The sequence below is a fragment of the Neophocaena asiaeorientalis genome, unplaced genomic scaffold, assembly GCF_003031525.2.
Source record: "Neophocaena asiaeorientalis asiaeorientalis breed wild unplaced genomic scaffold, Neophocaena_asiaeorientalis_V1.1 scaffold15, whole genome shotgun sequence".
Classification (NCBI taxonomy): Eukaryota; Metazoa; Chordata; class Mammalia; order Artiodactyla; family Phocoenidae; genus Neophocaena; species Neophocaena asiaeorientalis.
The window spans coordinates 3,291,730-3,307,689 of NW_020185328.1; the positions used below are offsets into that span (position 1 = coordinate 3,291,730).

General features: G+C 33.7%; 1 protein-coding gene across 1 annotated transcript in view; it reads right to left on the bottom strand.

Annotated features, from left to right (window-relative positions):
- Positions 1–2,424: 2,424 nt before the first annotated feature.
- The window catches only part of ANKRD13C (ankyrin repeat domain 13C), an 80,055-nt gene continuing 66,519 nt past the window's right edge, over positions 2,425–15,960 (bottom strand). Inside the window, exons 11-13 of the mRNA XM_024734622.1 lie at positions 15,230–15,328; positions 12,604–12,704; positions 2,425–4,658 (exon numbers count right to left, since the gene is read on the bottom strand). Of these exons, the coding sequence (XP_024590390.1) occupies positions 4,528–4,658; positions 12,604–12,704; positions 15,230–15,328 (331 nt within the window). The 3' untranslated portion in view covers positions 2,425–4,527. The remainder of the gene's footprint in view (positions 4,659–12,603; positions 12,705–15,229; positions 15,329–15,960) is intronic.

A 15,960-nucleotide genomic window follows, 5' to 3' on the forward strand; every position in this document is an offset into this window, starting at 1 on the left:
TGAAGATCGATAGACATCTTTTAAACTGGAATTGAGATTTCCTTTTGTCTCAAATCTAGCTAGTGCATTTCACTCCTATCTAAAATATTTTCTCTAATCAAGTACATGTAGTTGTGTTTAAATATGGAAACTCTACTGATACTTTTAAAGAGCATCAGGATATGTTAAGGGTTTATTAGCAGAGGTAGTTTTTAAATGAGACTAATTCTGGAGTTGTTGATTTTGAGTCTGTTTTACTTAGTTTATTTTCCCATTTTCATTTTATAATATCAAAGTATATGTAAAATTCATATAGACATTCTTCAGCAAAATAACGTGTGAACCATGCTAATTCGTTGCTAGTGGGAATATTCTTAAGAATATACTTAAAGGTTATAGTAGGCGTTAAATATCAAGTTTCGGAAGACAAGCATCCTGTAGGTTAGCATCATGCAATTCTGTTCTTATCAATCAGTCAGCATTCAATGCAGGGAGCCAAATGACCCAAAAAGATTTGTTGACAGAGATTTGAGGGACTTGGTTTAATAGTCTTAAAGTTTTCTATGCTATGCATCTGATGCTGAAGACTAAAGCCCACAGGCAGTCAAGAAAAGAAGGATAGTTGAGAGGGGTAAGAATAAGTTGGAACCATAAGCTGGAACCCACAAGAATGGGCTGAAACTGCAGGACCAAGCAGATAAGCCACAACGTGTATGACCTACATAATTTCTGCTTCACTTCTTCAGAATTCCTACGCTACCCATGTTCATTACTTAAACATCCCCGCCAGTCACTGTCAGCCTTCTTCAGTGACCAAGAATTCTATGGGAGGTACAGGTGCATCTTATTTTTGTGTTTTTATACTACACAGCTTTCTGCTTTAGGCTAATCATTTTCACCTGCAAAACGAGCAAATTCAGGAATGACTGCCAAATACCTTTCTTTCTTTAAAACAGGAAATTTCCTTCAGATTTTTTAGGTGCTGTGGCAAAAGGAAAATTCTAATTCCATGTACCATATGTGCCATTATGGCCAGAAGTACTATTCCTAAAATGAGCTGTAACAGTTTTTTTAAAGTTTATCACTAGGTAGTACTACAAGGATAATCACATGATCTGAAAAGCGTGCTATTGGGCTTCCCTGGTGGCGCAGTGGTTGGGAGTCCGCCTGCCAAGGCAGGGGACACGGGTTCGTACCCCGGTCTGGGAAGATCCCACATACCGCGCAGCGGCTGGGCCTGTGAGCCATGGCCGCTGAGCCTGCGCGTCCAGAGCCTGTGCTCCACAACGGGAGCGGCCACAACAGTGAGAGGCCCGTGTACCACAAAAAAATGTGTGTGTGTGTGTGTGTGTGCGCTATTGAGATGACATTTTTAGATGGCATTCTAAGATACTATTGGCCCAGATTTCTGATATAAAATGCTTTACAAAAGCAATTTTTGCTCATAATATACAAATGATGGGCTTTTACTGAGTTTAGTTTTAATGTCTTTACAAGTGATTTAATACCTCCTGTCCATTTATCTAAGTTTCACTGTCAGTTGTCTTTGAAAGTTCCCAAGTATAGCAACTTTGGTAAGGATTCATTTTGTTAATTTTGGAAAACACAGTTAAGATACCTTTTGCTGGAGTTAAGCACAGGCATAGTGTGTCCATACTAAGTAATTTGCTCAATTTCAGAGGCTAGCATACTACAAGTAGGACTTTGAATTCACCCCGTTTTCTACAACTTTTTCTCAACCATATTGTGACAAATAAAAGTTAAGAGCAAAAGCAACTCAGTATTTTCTTTAGTCCTTTTGTGGCCTCGAAACAAGCTCTTTGTCTGCTTTAGGCTTAGTGAAAACTAGGGAGAAATTTCACTTAAGCACTCATTATTCACCACCCTTCCCCAAGATGTGAATGATAAGCTATGCATGAATAACACTGTGAAAACATATTTTTATTAGTGTGAGTGGGGCTCAATACCAGTTCTAAACAGGAGAAAAACTGAATAGTTTTTTCAGCTTCTGTTGGCTATCAGCTTCTCTGAAATGTGTTCATGTCTAGACAATTGTATGTAGCTATACTCAAAATAATCAGAGCATCAGCTTTATGCCTCCCTTTTTATGAATCTTGATAATTTTCTGTACATGAATGTCTAGACAGGCAAACTGTCTCTCGGGAATTTTCTTAAAGAATCCTATATTCTTTTGAAACCATACTGGTGGCAGGATATACTGAACATTTCTAAACGGCCATTTAAGGTAACCATTTTATAGCCCCCCAATTTTAAACAATTTTTTCAGTCACAAATGGAAGGCAAAGAGAATTTTATGAACCTACATTACAAAATCTAGATTACCACATAAGAGTATCAAAATATATAGCGTTTTTATCTACTTACTTGAAACACGGCATATAGCTTCATTCATTAGCTGGATTAAAAGGCACATTTTGAAAAGTCTAATACTGTGAAAAGTTTATTTGCATTAAATAACTCCTATTTTTACCATCATAAGAGATACTGACATTTGCTTGTCCTTTGTGATCAGATAAAAGACATTTTGGAATGGATAATCTCTACTATTCTTTATGAAAGAAAAAGTTAAAAACAAAATTCAAGTGCAAAAGTTTTCAGTAGTCTTCCTACCTCCAGTGTACCCCAGCAAAACAGTCACAGCTTTTAGGAAATTGATAAATCCCAAGCTGCAATTTACCATGTTTTTTCCCCAATGAATTACAAAAAAAGTCTGCAGTATATTCCTGAAAGTATACCATATTCCCACAAAGTAAGGGAGCCTAAAAGCAACAGTGATCATTGCCTTTCAGTATCTCAAACCTCATATAATCAGTGACAGGATAATAGAATCTCTAAATCCAACAAACATTCCCAAAATAATAGGGATCAACTTCTATTTAACAAAACTAGTCTGGGTTTACCCACCCTTTCCACAAAATTCAACAGACCCACATAAGGTAGAAACTGGTCTTTGAATTTTTAACTATGATTATTTTTCTTCATTATAAAATGTATTTAATAAATTGTCAACATATGCAATGTAGTTATGTACCAGCATGGAAGATGCAGCTTTCAAGATGTTTATTACAAAATTTTTCTTATGGTTGATGCTTCGGATTTTTAAGCCATCTCTTCAATAAAGGTCTCTAAACTCATTCAAATTATTTAAAATCCTGAAAAAAGTTACTGGTCACTCTAAAAAACTTGACAGATGCATTCTGACACATTTTTCAAGATACATTTTAAAAACATTTCCTTAGCTAAGCTCTTTAATACAACATAACATTTTATGACTGTTATACATTATTCTCCCTAATTTATTGTCATTGTTGGACCTTCAAACCATCTTGGAATAAGTATGAAAAATTTTTATGTGCAAAAATGAATAATGCATGATTTTAACACTTTGGAGATAATTAAAATCAATAAATATTTTCTTGTGACTTACTTAAAAAAATAAACAGTAGGAATTGTCAATCTTGTGTATGTTTCTGGAATTTAACTTGTAACAAATATATTCTATTAGCATATAAAATGTTTTTTCCTTATTTTGAAAGCATTAAATATGTAGGGATGCCCAAAATATGTGGATTGTTTTTAAAACTGACACAAATGCATCCATATTCCACTAAAAACAAAATAATCAGAATGATGTGCACTTATTAGGAAGCAAGTTTAAAAATTTGGAATTTTTTTAAAGTGCTCAGATTTGGAAGAAGAATATCTTTAAGCATGCTCATCATGAACACAAAAAGGACTTTTAAACTCAAGTTTAGAAAAAAAAAAAGTTTCTATGAAAGGAAGATTATTAACAAACATTTTCCATTGAAGAAAGAATTCAGGTAAAAACAAATAGCACCACAATGAATTGCACTAAGGTGCTAAAGGAGGTACCTTATTCCCTGCAGAGAGAATGCTCCTTCTGAAGTGTATTGCAACATATAAATGCAATTGTTTAATGGTTACCATTTGGTTCATTCAGCTACAGAAAACTGCATTCCTTCTAGTTCATTATATTGAACAAACATTCAAATTACTGAACTATACATAATGTTACATACTTTACATTTTATGAAAACAAAGCTTGAAGGAATATTTATAAAGGTCACCTTGAATATAAGATGACAAGTTTAAAAGGGCTTCATATCTCTTAAGACATTTACTTTATGTTAATGGTCCAGGAGTGTTTTAGATATAGATATAGATATATTTATATGCATATATATTTCAACAAGAAGTGTAAAAATTTTTAAAAACAAATCACAGCACTCATAGCTGTTTTACATAAGAAGGACTTGGGGTCATTAAGGTGTCAAACTATTACACTTATAATATGTATATTTTTAAAAAGACTGAAAATGGCACATCAGGAAACTTGCTGGAATTCTTATTAGAGGCCCATTTCATTATATCATATCACTGATGTGTCGATCCAACATAATTCCCTTTTCTTCTATGAAAACATTTGTCCCTTCTATTTGAATTCACTTCTGGGGTCTCTGCATTCTCTAGCCTTCCTTGGTTGAATGGCATCATTTTCTGTGTCAGTTAAAGATCAGGAAAACGGCTTGGGTCTTCCTTGTAGTCTTCAGGTATGGTAAAAATGGAGCCATCAAATTCATCATATCGAAACTCCTGAAAAGTCACAGTGGCTGTGATCGTAGGAAACACGGGTATATCTAGAGAGGACAATCAATGATAACACTGTAAAATGAAATGGTAACCTATTTATAAACTATGAAATACTATTAGAGATATCTATACTCCTTAAAATGTAAAAAAGTGTTATTCAAGGACCAGAGAAATCCTAATATACATCTAATATTGAGTATGGGTGTTTGCAGGAAGAGTTTGGCTACTTGTGAGGAGAGACAGACACCAAAGCATCAAGAATTACATCAAAAACTCAAGGTCCCACTGCTTCCCAGTCTTAGCACTATGATGGCAGATTCCACTAGACTATTTTTTTTCTTGGGGCAAAGGGATGGCTACATTTGTACTTTTTGCATTCTGATATCTTTTCTTCAGATTGTAGTATATATACTCTGAATCTGAGCTGATTTTTTTTTCATTTAATACAAATGAAATACATTCATCCATTTTGTTTTAAAACACTAAAAAACAATCCATCACTTTAATATATGGAATAAAAATAATCTCATCAGAATTGGAGTAATATCATACCACCACAGCCTAATATTCTTCTAAATAAAATACATTTCTAGCTGAAATTATGAGTGAAATGTGACATCAAAAATGGCCAAATACTTTAATCACTCTGCAGTTTTATTCCTAATACGATTTATTGGAAAGAACACAAATTATAAAACCTAGATTCTGATTCCTACAAATCATTTAATTTATGAGGCTCAAGGATTTCGTCTACAAAATAAACTCTAAAGGTTACTTAAAACTCTGAAATGATTCTGTGAAAGCTAAGTTGAATGCCTAGGATAAAGGCATACCATAAACTAAGGCTGACTGTTACAAGCCTAGTATTCTATTGCAGAAAGTAATATTCTCATTTAAAAAAAAAAAATCAACATAAGGATAACAGAGTTTCCAGTTATTTCTGGTGGAAAAGATCATTCATTTGTGCTTATTAAGTAAAGATGCTGTTCTAATTCAGAGGTCAGCGAACTAAGTAAGGCCTGTTGCCTGGCCTTTTCTTGTAAGGCCTGTGGGCTAAGAAAACATTTTACATAATTTAGTAGTTTTTTAAAAAACACAAAGAATAATGTTTCACGCAGATAAAATTACATGAAATTCAAACTTCACTGTCCAGAGTAAAGTTTTATTGGAATATGTGGTTTACTTATTGTCTATGGCTGTTTTCATTCTCCAACAACAGTTGAATAGTTGTGACAGAAACCATATGGCCTGTAAAGTCTAAAATATTTACTATCTTTCAGAAAAAGTTTGATGACCTTGATGACCCTTATTCTAGGCATTGGATATACACCAGGAAACAGTAGAAAACAAATCATGCATTTATGGAGATTACATTCTGGTTGGGAGATACAAACCACAAATAGGTAAAAAATAATTGTGACTAAGTATGTAGGCAAAAATAAAGCAAGTGGGGGATAGGGAGTTTCAGTGTTGAGGGTAAGAGTTCTTGATTAGGGTTCAAAGGAAAACCTCAATAAAGTGACCTTTCAGCAAACACCTGAGATAAGAACAAACTACACAGTTGCCTAGAGGAAGAAAATTCCAAGTAGAGGGAATAAGTAAAAAAGCCCTAAAATTAAAGTGTATGGTTTATTCTGGGAACAGCTAGGAGATCAGTGTGGCTACAGCCAAATGAGTACGGGAAAGATTAGCAGAAGATGAGGTTTGAGAAGAAATAGGCAGCCAGATCAAGCGGGGTTTAGGTCAAGAAAAAGTCTTCAGCTTTTACTCTGGATGAGATGGAAAGCCAGTGGATGGTTGTGAGCATAGTAGTAACATGTTCTGGCTTAAGTTTAGGCAGATGTAATGAGAATATAATGTAGGGTGACAAAAGTAATAGGAGGGATGTGCTCCAGAAGGAGCAGTCAGAGAGGCAGGAAGAAGATCAAGAGAGAACTCTATCCAAAAAGTGGGAGGAAATCTGAAGAGAAACTACCAGCTTTCACTGGGACAAGGACTCCACAAAAGGAATGAAATCTTGAGAGGTTAAGTCAGATAACAGAAAAGTGTCCAGCAGACTTAACGGTATGAACATCAATAACAAACACAGAGTGGAAGAGATGAAGAGAATCTGCACCGAGCAGCTGGGTTGTTTCTAGCTTGAGGCTATTACAAACTTATTTTTGTATACAGGTTTTTGTGTGAACATATCTTTATTTTTCTGGGATAAATGCCTAGGAGTGCAACTGACTGATCCCATGGAAGTTGGGTGGTTAGTTGTTTGTTTTTTAAGAAATGGCTAAAACGTTTTCCAGAGTGGCTGTACCATGTTACATAACCACCAGCAATGTATGAGCAATCCAGTTTTTGCACAGCTGCACAAACATTTGGAGTTGTCACCATGTTTTATTTTAGCCATTCTGTTAGGTGTATGTAATGATATCTCACTGTGGTTTTAATTTGCACTTCCCTAATGGCTAATGATTCTCAACACTGTTTTTGTGCTTATTTTCCATTTATATATCCTCTTATGTGAAATGTCTTTTTGTGTCTTTTGCTCTTTTCTAACTGGCTTGTTTATTTTGTTACTGATGAGTTTTAAGTATTCTTGTGGTTTTTTTACTCTTAACTGGGTCTTTCACAGAGCAAAGAGCTTTTTTACTTTTGAAGAAGTCCAATTCATTGATTTTTTTTCTCTTATGGGTCATGCTGTGGTGTGAAGTCTAAGAACTCTTTGCTTAAACCTAGATCCCTAAGAATTTCTTCTACGTTTATTTCCTAAGTTTTATTGTTTTATTTTACGTTTAAATTTAAGTCTATGATTCATTTTCAGTTAATTCTTGTATAAGCTGTAGGATTAAGGTGGAGTTTCATTTTTTTTACCTTTGCATGTCTAATTGCTCCAGCATCATTTGTTGAAAAGGCTATCTTTCCTCCACTGAACTGCTTTTGTACCTTTATCAAAAATAAGTTGAGCATATTTATAAGGATCTATGTTTGAATTCTCTTTTCTTATGTTGACTTATATGTTTATATCTCAACCAATACCATACAGTCTTGATTACTATAGCTATACAGTAAATATTGAAATGGAGTAGACTGATTACTCACACTCATTCTTTTTCAAAGTTGTTTTGGCTATTGTTCTGAGTCAAATTCTTTCCCCTCCCAAAAGATCTATTCCAGTCCTAACCCCCAGAACTGAAGAATGTGACTGTTTTTTGAGACAGGGTCTTTGCAGAAGTAATCAAATTAAGCATCATTAGAGTGGTCCCTAACCCAATGGCTAGTGTTCTTACAAAAAGGGGAAATTCGAAGACACACGTACAGGAAAAGAACACCATGTGAAGATGAAGGCAAAGATTGTGGAGTGATGCTTCTACAAGCCAAAAAACATCACCAGAAGTTAGAGGAGGGCCATGAAACAGATTTCCTCTCATAGCCTGCAGAAGGAGCTAACCCAGCTGACACCCTGATCTCAGATTTCTAATCTCCAGAACTGAGAAAATATATTTCTATTGTTTAAGCCACTCACAGTTTGTGGTATTCTGTTATGCAGCCCTCGAAAATATAGATATTCTAGTTTCTTTGCCATCCCATGTAAATTTTAAAATAATCTTTTCTCAATCTACAAAAAAAATATGGCTGGGATTGTGATAAGAATTGTGTTAAACCCATGTATCTCTTTAGGAAGAATTAACATCTTTCCTATGCTGAATCTTCCAATCCATGTGCATTATATGTCTCTACTTTTGTTTAGATCTTCTTTTATTTCTTTCATCAGTGTTGTATAATTTTCTGCATACAAGTACTGTAAATGTTTTGTTAAATTTACATCTATTTCCTTTTTTTGCAATCATAAAAAATATTTAATTTTGGTGTCAGTGTGTTCAATGCTAATATACAGAAATATTACTGATTCTTGTATGTTTAACTTTTATCCTGCCATCTTGCAGAATGCATTAACTCTAGTTTGTTTCTAGAACCTTTGGGATTCAACTCATAGAATCATGTCATTTGCAAATAGAGAAGATTTTATTTCTTCCTTTTTCTACTCTGAATGCCTTTTTTTTCCCTTTCATTCATTATTACACTTATTATCCTTTTGATTTCTGCAGGATCTGTCATGCTATCCTGTTTCATTCTTTTTTATCTGTCTTGCTACAGATGTGTTGATTTTATCACTCTTTTCAAAGGACCAGCTCTTTGCATCACTGACTTTATTTATTCTGTATTCTCTTTCATTTATTTCTACTCTTTATTATTTCCTTCTGCTTGCTTTGGGTTTATATGTTCTTCCAGCTTCTTGAAGTAGGAGCTTAGATTATTGATTTAAGACTTCTCTTTTCATAATGTATGCATTTAGTGCTATAAATTTCCCTCTCAGCATGACTTTAGCTATATTATACAAATTTTGATATTTGTAATTTTACTTTCATCCAGCTCAATATATTCTTTTCCCTTGAGATTTCACCATTGACCTATAAATTATTTAGAAGAGTGCATAACAAAATATCACAAACTGGAGAGTCTCGTTATCTTTCTATTATTAATTTCTAGTTGGATTCTACTGTGATTGTTTTTCAATTATTAAGGTTTGTTTTATAGCCCAGGATATGGCCTATCTTGGTATATGTTCCATGAGTACTTGAAAAATATGTGTATTCTGCTGATGTTGGGTAAACTGTTCTATAAATGCCAATTAGGTGCTTTGGTTTATGGTGTTGTAGAGATGTTCTATAATATCCTTGCTGATTGTCTTTTAAGTTGTTGTATCATCTGATGAGAGAAGGGTGCTGAAGACACTCACTATAATTGAAAATCTATTTTTCCTTTCATTTCTTTCAGTTTTTGCTTCACTTATCCTGCAGCTCTGTTGTTTGGTATACACATTTAAGATTGCTATTCTTCTTCATGGATTGACCCCTTTATCATTATATAATGCCCCCCGCACCCCGGTAGTTTTCTTTGCTCTGAAATCTACTTTATCTAATATTAATATAGCTAGTCCTGTTATCATTTGATTAATGTTTGCATGATATATCTTTTTCCATCCTTTCACTTTCAACTTGCCAATATCATATTTGAAGGGAGTTTCTTGAAGATAGCATGTAGTAGAGTCATGTTTCTTTAATCTGTTTTTCCAATCTATATCTTTTAAATGTTCTATTTAGACTATTTATACTTAATGGAATTATTTATATACTTAAGACTTAAGTCTGCTGTTTCATTTTTTGTTTTTTTGCTTGTTGTCTCTCTTTTTTCATATATTTTTCTTTTTCTTGCCTTCCTGTAGGTTACATGACTACTATTTATTTATTTATTTATTTGGCTAAACCGCACAGCATGTGGAACATCCCTAACCAGGGATCAAACCTGTGCCCCCTGCAGTGGAAGCGCAGAGTGTTAACCACCAGACCACCCGGGGAAGTCCCAACATGACTACTTTTTAGAATTTTATTTATCTGTAGTGTTTCTGAGTATATCTCTTTGTACACCTTCTTTAGTGGTTGCTCTAGGTATACATTATATATAACCAATTTATCATAGGCCCCTGGTGTCATCACTTTAGCAATTCAAGTGAAGTAGAAAAATTTTACCTCCCTTTATCTCCTTTCACCTTCCCCCATAAATAGAAAGAAAGAATGGAGAGATAAAAGTAGACTTTCAAGCAACTTGGCTACGAAAAGCAAAGATTAAAGGCAAGTGCTGGGTAGGGTGGAGCTAAAGGGATTGTTTCATTAGATAGGTTGAATTTTATTTCTGAAGTCTGGCCATCTTCCCCTCACCTCCCTGTGCCTGACTTTTCTTTTTTTGGGCCATACCGTGCAGCTTGAAGGATCTCAGTTCCCCAACCAGGGACTGAACCCGGGCCACGGCAGTGAAAGCCCAGAATCCTAACCATTAGGCCACCAAGGAACTCCCTAGATCGCCTGAATTTTAAAAGGAGAAAGACCTTTAATTGGTTTAACTTTAAAAGGAGAAAGACCTGAACAAAGCCTAACGGCTAAGAGGAAAAAGGCTGTACAGGAGTTGGAAGATAAAGGAGAAATATGGGGAAACTGATAGAGCAAGCTTTTTAAAAAAGCAGGGAGGAGAACAGATCCACAGTACAAATGAAGAGAATAATCAAGCTAAGAAAAGGGACACCACTTCCACTGAGATAGAAAAGATAGAGGAAAAGATAGGGCTTGGGGCAGAAAAGTTTGTGTGAGAAGTTGGGAGTAATGAGGGAGGTCTCATTTCTGATGGCCTTTTTTTGTAACTAAGAAAACAAAATTCATCTGCTTAGACTGTGGGAGGAAGTAGTGGGGGGTGGGGATGGGGACTGGTGAAGGAGGTTCAAATTTAACCTTTGAAAGCAGAATGAGGGAAGCAGCAAATCAGAGAAAAGATCATTCAAAATCAGCATTTAAAGCTCTGGCTGCTTTTGAAAACATGTAATTGTGTTAACAATACCCAAATTTTCCCCCTCAATTGTACCTTCTAGCCTAAATATAGAAACAGAAATGACTGAAGATTAAACTGACGTAGGACTGGAGTTTTATATGGTCATTTTGAAAGAAGGACAAAGAGACGAGAGACAAAGGTAAGCAAATTCACAATAAGTATACAAGCAAAAAATTATAAATCCCTTGTTAATATGGCTCTATATCAGAGAAATGCCTGCAAAAAAGTATTGTAGACTTTTTTCCTTTCTATATAAACAAAGTATTTCTTTTTCATAAAAAAAACTTGTATTGTGAGGTTTGATTTGTGTTTGGGACTTTAAAAAATGTGAATACAGTAATAGTTTCATATATTTAATCCCTACCCTCTATTCTAGTTTGTTCACTGTGCCCCTTAAATACAGTATATAGAAGAGAGTCCAATGCTTGAACTATTTTCTGGCTACAGACAATTACAGTGGGATTTTAAGCTTCTGCAGAAATACTCATGTAATGATCCACAGCTCAAACACTCAGCTTTAGTTTTCTAACAGTTTCTGCCTAGAATCTTATCACTGGTTTACTCAAGTAGACACTGGGTTCCCAGTGCTTTTACATCACAAAGGGAATCTAGAATGACATAGTTAGAACATGTTTTAAAATCAATTTTAATTCACAAAATGTATTCCCAAATTTGGAAAGTTGAGAAGGTCGAGTTTAATTTTAGCAATAAAAGCATTACTTCTGGGAGTAAAGCATTTTGGCCTAATTATTCTGAGATGTGGTTTCAGTAATATTGAGTAAAACAAGATAAAATATATCAGAGGAATTATATAAAAATTATATTATTATATAATATCCCCCTACCCCATACATAATGTAAACACCAAAAAGGCAGGGGCTTTTTGCTGTCTCTCATCCCCCCCATAGAAAAGGGTCCAGTACACAGCAGGCAGTGATTAAATATTTGGAGGCTGGATCAGTGGATGGTATTGAAGGCCCTCCTGGGGCTTAAATCAATGCTAAATCTAAACCTCAACTCCTAAAGAACCTGTAAATAGTGTCTTGCTCCCAGTTTTCTAATATAGTTAAGAAGATAAATATATACGAAAATGAGAGTTTACTGTTTTGAAAGATCGTTGTTTAAAATAAAATTAAGTTTACACATTTAAGACTGAAAAATAAAATGTAAGGAGTATTACTATATCCCTGAATAATGACTGTTGACAACAGAAACATTCCCACTATTCAGAAACTCAGAGTCTGCTGAAAATTTGGGCTAAAATCCAGTCTCCCTATATTTCATATTAAAACATTATCACAGTGCATAAGTTCACCCACACCCTCTTGAATGAAATATTTGCATATCCCTTACATTTGACTTAAGTAGAATTAGAGTTTTCATCAGGAACTTTATATATTTGACAAAACATGAATATCAATGCATGTAATTACAGAAAAACCATATAAAAATTTAAACTAGGAAATCCATTTTCCTTCAAAGCATATTTCTTCTTCTTAAATGTTAGTAAACAGCTCCATATTTCTAACAGACACTGAACTTACATGAAAATTTTTCTCTTACCTAGTTTTACAGGAAAGCCTGGAGGAAGCTTCATCTGAACAAATTCTCTAAGCTTATTAAAGTGCTTGAAGGGAGCTATTACTTCCAAAACATTCAATAATCTGAAAAATGGAAGGAGAAAAACATTTTTCAAATTGATTTCATTGTGTCTTTATGTTGTTTTATAACTATATGCTTCAAACTTACACAGTATTACTGACTTCCATATATTAAAGATGAGAAAATGACACCTCCTTCTACCTCCTGTTTTTTTGTTTTATTATTCTTTTCACTGTGTCAAAGTTTATAACTTTCACATTTTATTGGGCAGCCATAATTTCCATAGTTGTTGATTTCAGATCTATATTTCAGCAGATTCAAGGCTTACACTAGTCTTCTTCCTGAAGTCTACAAATTCCCAAGTTCTTTAATTAGCCTCACTGTTTGGACGCCTGAATTTCACTGCCAATTTTGTATGTGTGAAGGGCTCTTACGTACTTATTATTCCTTGATTTCTTATAGATTTGATAACTGAGTGTTTCTTTTTTACATACTAAAGGGAAATCCAACTGGCATAAAATTTCAGTTTATAATCCTTCCCTCTTAACTACAATTTCATGAGGTCTCTTAACTTCTTTTATCCTTTGGTTGGATGAATTTCATTTTCAAGTAGTAATATTTTTCTTTCAAAAAAGGCCCATGGCTGCTATATTTATTGAATTCTTCTGTGTCCTTTTCAATTGCCTTGATATGTAAATGACATCTTACCTAGATATACTATCAGATCACACTTTCTTTGCCTCAGCAATGTCAAAATGTAAAAAAAATGTAAGGCCAGGCTGTTTTTTACCCTTTTTCACCTGAATGCCTTTAGAGCTCTCTATTAACAATTGAAATACAATAGTTTAACCAATATAATAATTACTAATCCTTCTCTATCAATTTTTCTTGGAGCCTAATGTTAGGCTACAGATTTAGTTCTTCCATACAGAGAAATTTTCTTCTATCATATTTTGAATACTATGTTGTTTACATTTTGGAGGCTTTCTATTTAAGTGGAACAGCAATGATCCTTATATTGAACCACTCTCCTCCATAAATATTACTTGTCAAATTTCTTTAACCTCTTCTTTCACTGGATTCGCTATAAGCTATAAAAATTTAATTTTTGGTCACATCTATCCTGTTCATTGTTGTTTCTACTGTATTTGTTTTGCAATAGTGCTATTTAGTGCTTAATTTATTTCCTTAGCTTTACAATCTCCTTTTCATTTCATTCTGTTGTCTTATCATCTCATCTTAGGGTGATCTAGTTTACCAATTTCATGTTCTTTTTATGTTTTCCTATAGTATTTACAAGAAATTTTCTTCTGTTCTTTGACTTATATTTTATTCTAGAATGAGTTCTTTTTCTGGCTTTTACATGCTATCTATATTCTTTATTTTACTTTTTGCAGGGGGAATGGCTATAATTCCACATTTTATAAATTCTAAAATACCCATTTTTTTTCACATATTAACATCTCTGAAATTGGGATAACTCCTAAAATTGAGAGCATCTTATAATTTGCCACATGATTCTTCTTCATTAGAGTATATATCTGGTGCATCATGGAGTCATTTGGGTCCAAGATATGATAAATTATGCAGATTTGTATGTATGGCTAATTCCCTTCCCGCATCTTCTGAGAACTATTTATTTATTTCTCTCTTTGATCAATAACTTGAGGACTGTATACCAAATTCTATCTACTCTTCCAAAGCCTGGCTATTGAGGAGTATGAGATGTGCACAGAATTTGTAGAAAAGAAGGGTCCTGCTCTCTTCCGTGAGAATTTTTTTTTTTTAATGTATTAGCCCAGACTGAAAGTGGAAGGATCTACAAAGGAAAGGCTAGGACTTCAATTCATCCCCTACTTTAGTGAGAAGCCTAAAGGTACAATTCTGTCAGAATCGGCTCTAGCTACCCACCTCATATTCCATCCATCTCTCCAAATCAATTTTTTTTAATGAGCATCTGATGAATACAGGTTTGGAAGGATATATTCAAGTACTCCAGGAGTACTGTTTATAAGGGTGACAAACTACAAATAATTAAAATGTTTATCAGTAGGGGGATGATAAAATAAATGGCAGTATATCAATACTACAATATATCAAGGAAAGAAGAAAAAGATAGATAATAATGTACTTATTGTAAGAACTCCATGATAACTCACTTTTAAAAGAAAAAAAGGAACTAACAGAACAAATTGTAGACTGTTCCCCCATTTTTATAAAAAATTCTAAAAAAACAGAAAAAAATCTAGACGAAAATACAGCAGTTATTTACCTGAGGTGAAAGAAAACTGCCATTTTTATTCTATAAACTTCCCAACTGTTACTTTTTACAATAAACATGTATTCATGTATTACTTTTGTAATTAAAAAATAATTATTCAAAAATTTATCTGGTTAAAATAATTAAAATGTTAATATTTTGTGAGCTGGAAAATTTCTAGAAGGGGCACGACACACTGTCAAAGCAATGGCTGTTTGCTTTTACATTTCAAAGGCCTCAAATGCACCACTCAGATGCCAACATTATTATAGCATTTAGAGTTCAATAGCTTCTTTCACAAACTTGTGCAGTTAATAGCAAACTTACGACTCAATTCCCAAGGGAAATTCCTGGCTCATGGCTATTGTGGCTTTAAACGTTTTCTTACTCTCTTTGCACACCAGTTCTCTACCCAGATGAGGAGCTCTAAAATGAAAAAGGAAAAAAGAAAGAAAGAAAGAAAGAAAGAAAGTATTAGGAAATTTTTTCCACATGCTGTCATCTTCCCAAGAATCTGTCATCTTCCAATGACATTCATTAGTATTTCAACTTTTCTTACTCTGATAGAAATAAAATTATGCTAAAAGGGAATGAAACGTATAATAAATGAGGCAAGGGTAACAAGAAAAAGAAAATAGCAAAGCATAAAAGTTCAGAAGAATATGATCAAAACCCAGAAAAATTCATATTGAATTTTAATAATCACTATTTTTAATAACAAAGCAAATCCATAGAAAAAAACAACCTTTAAAAATATTTTATATCTTTTAAATCACTTATTCAATTCAATCTCTTACTGTCTATGGTTCTCAGCACTGATCAATAAGAAGTGATATAAAGAATACAGAATTTTACATTACTTGTAGAATATTATAAGATGGAAACATTTTAGAGAAGTTAGAAAAAGTATAACAATAACCTTTCAACATAAAAAAAAAAGACAACTTCTTACTAAGCATGAGGGTAGGTAATATTTTATTCTCCACCAAAAGAATATTTTCTACAAAGGACTGTATTTTCTTTGACATGGGCAGCCAGAAAAAAATTCTTATTTATTT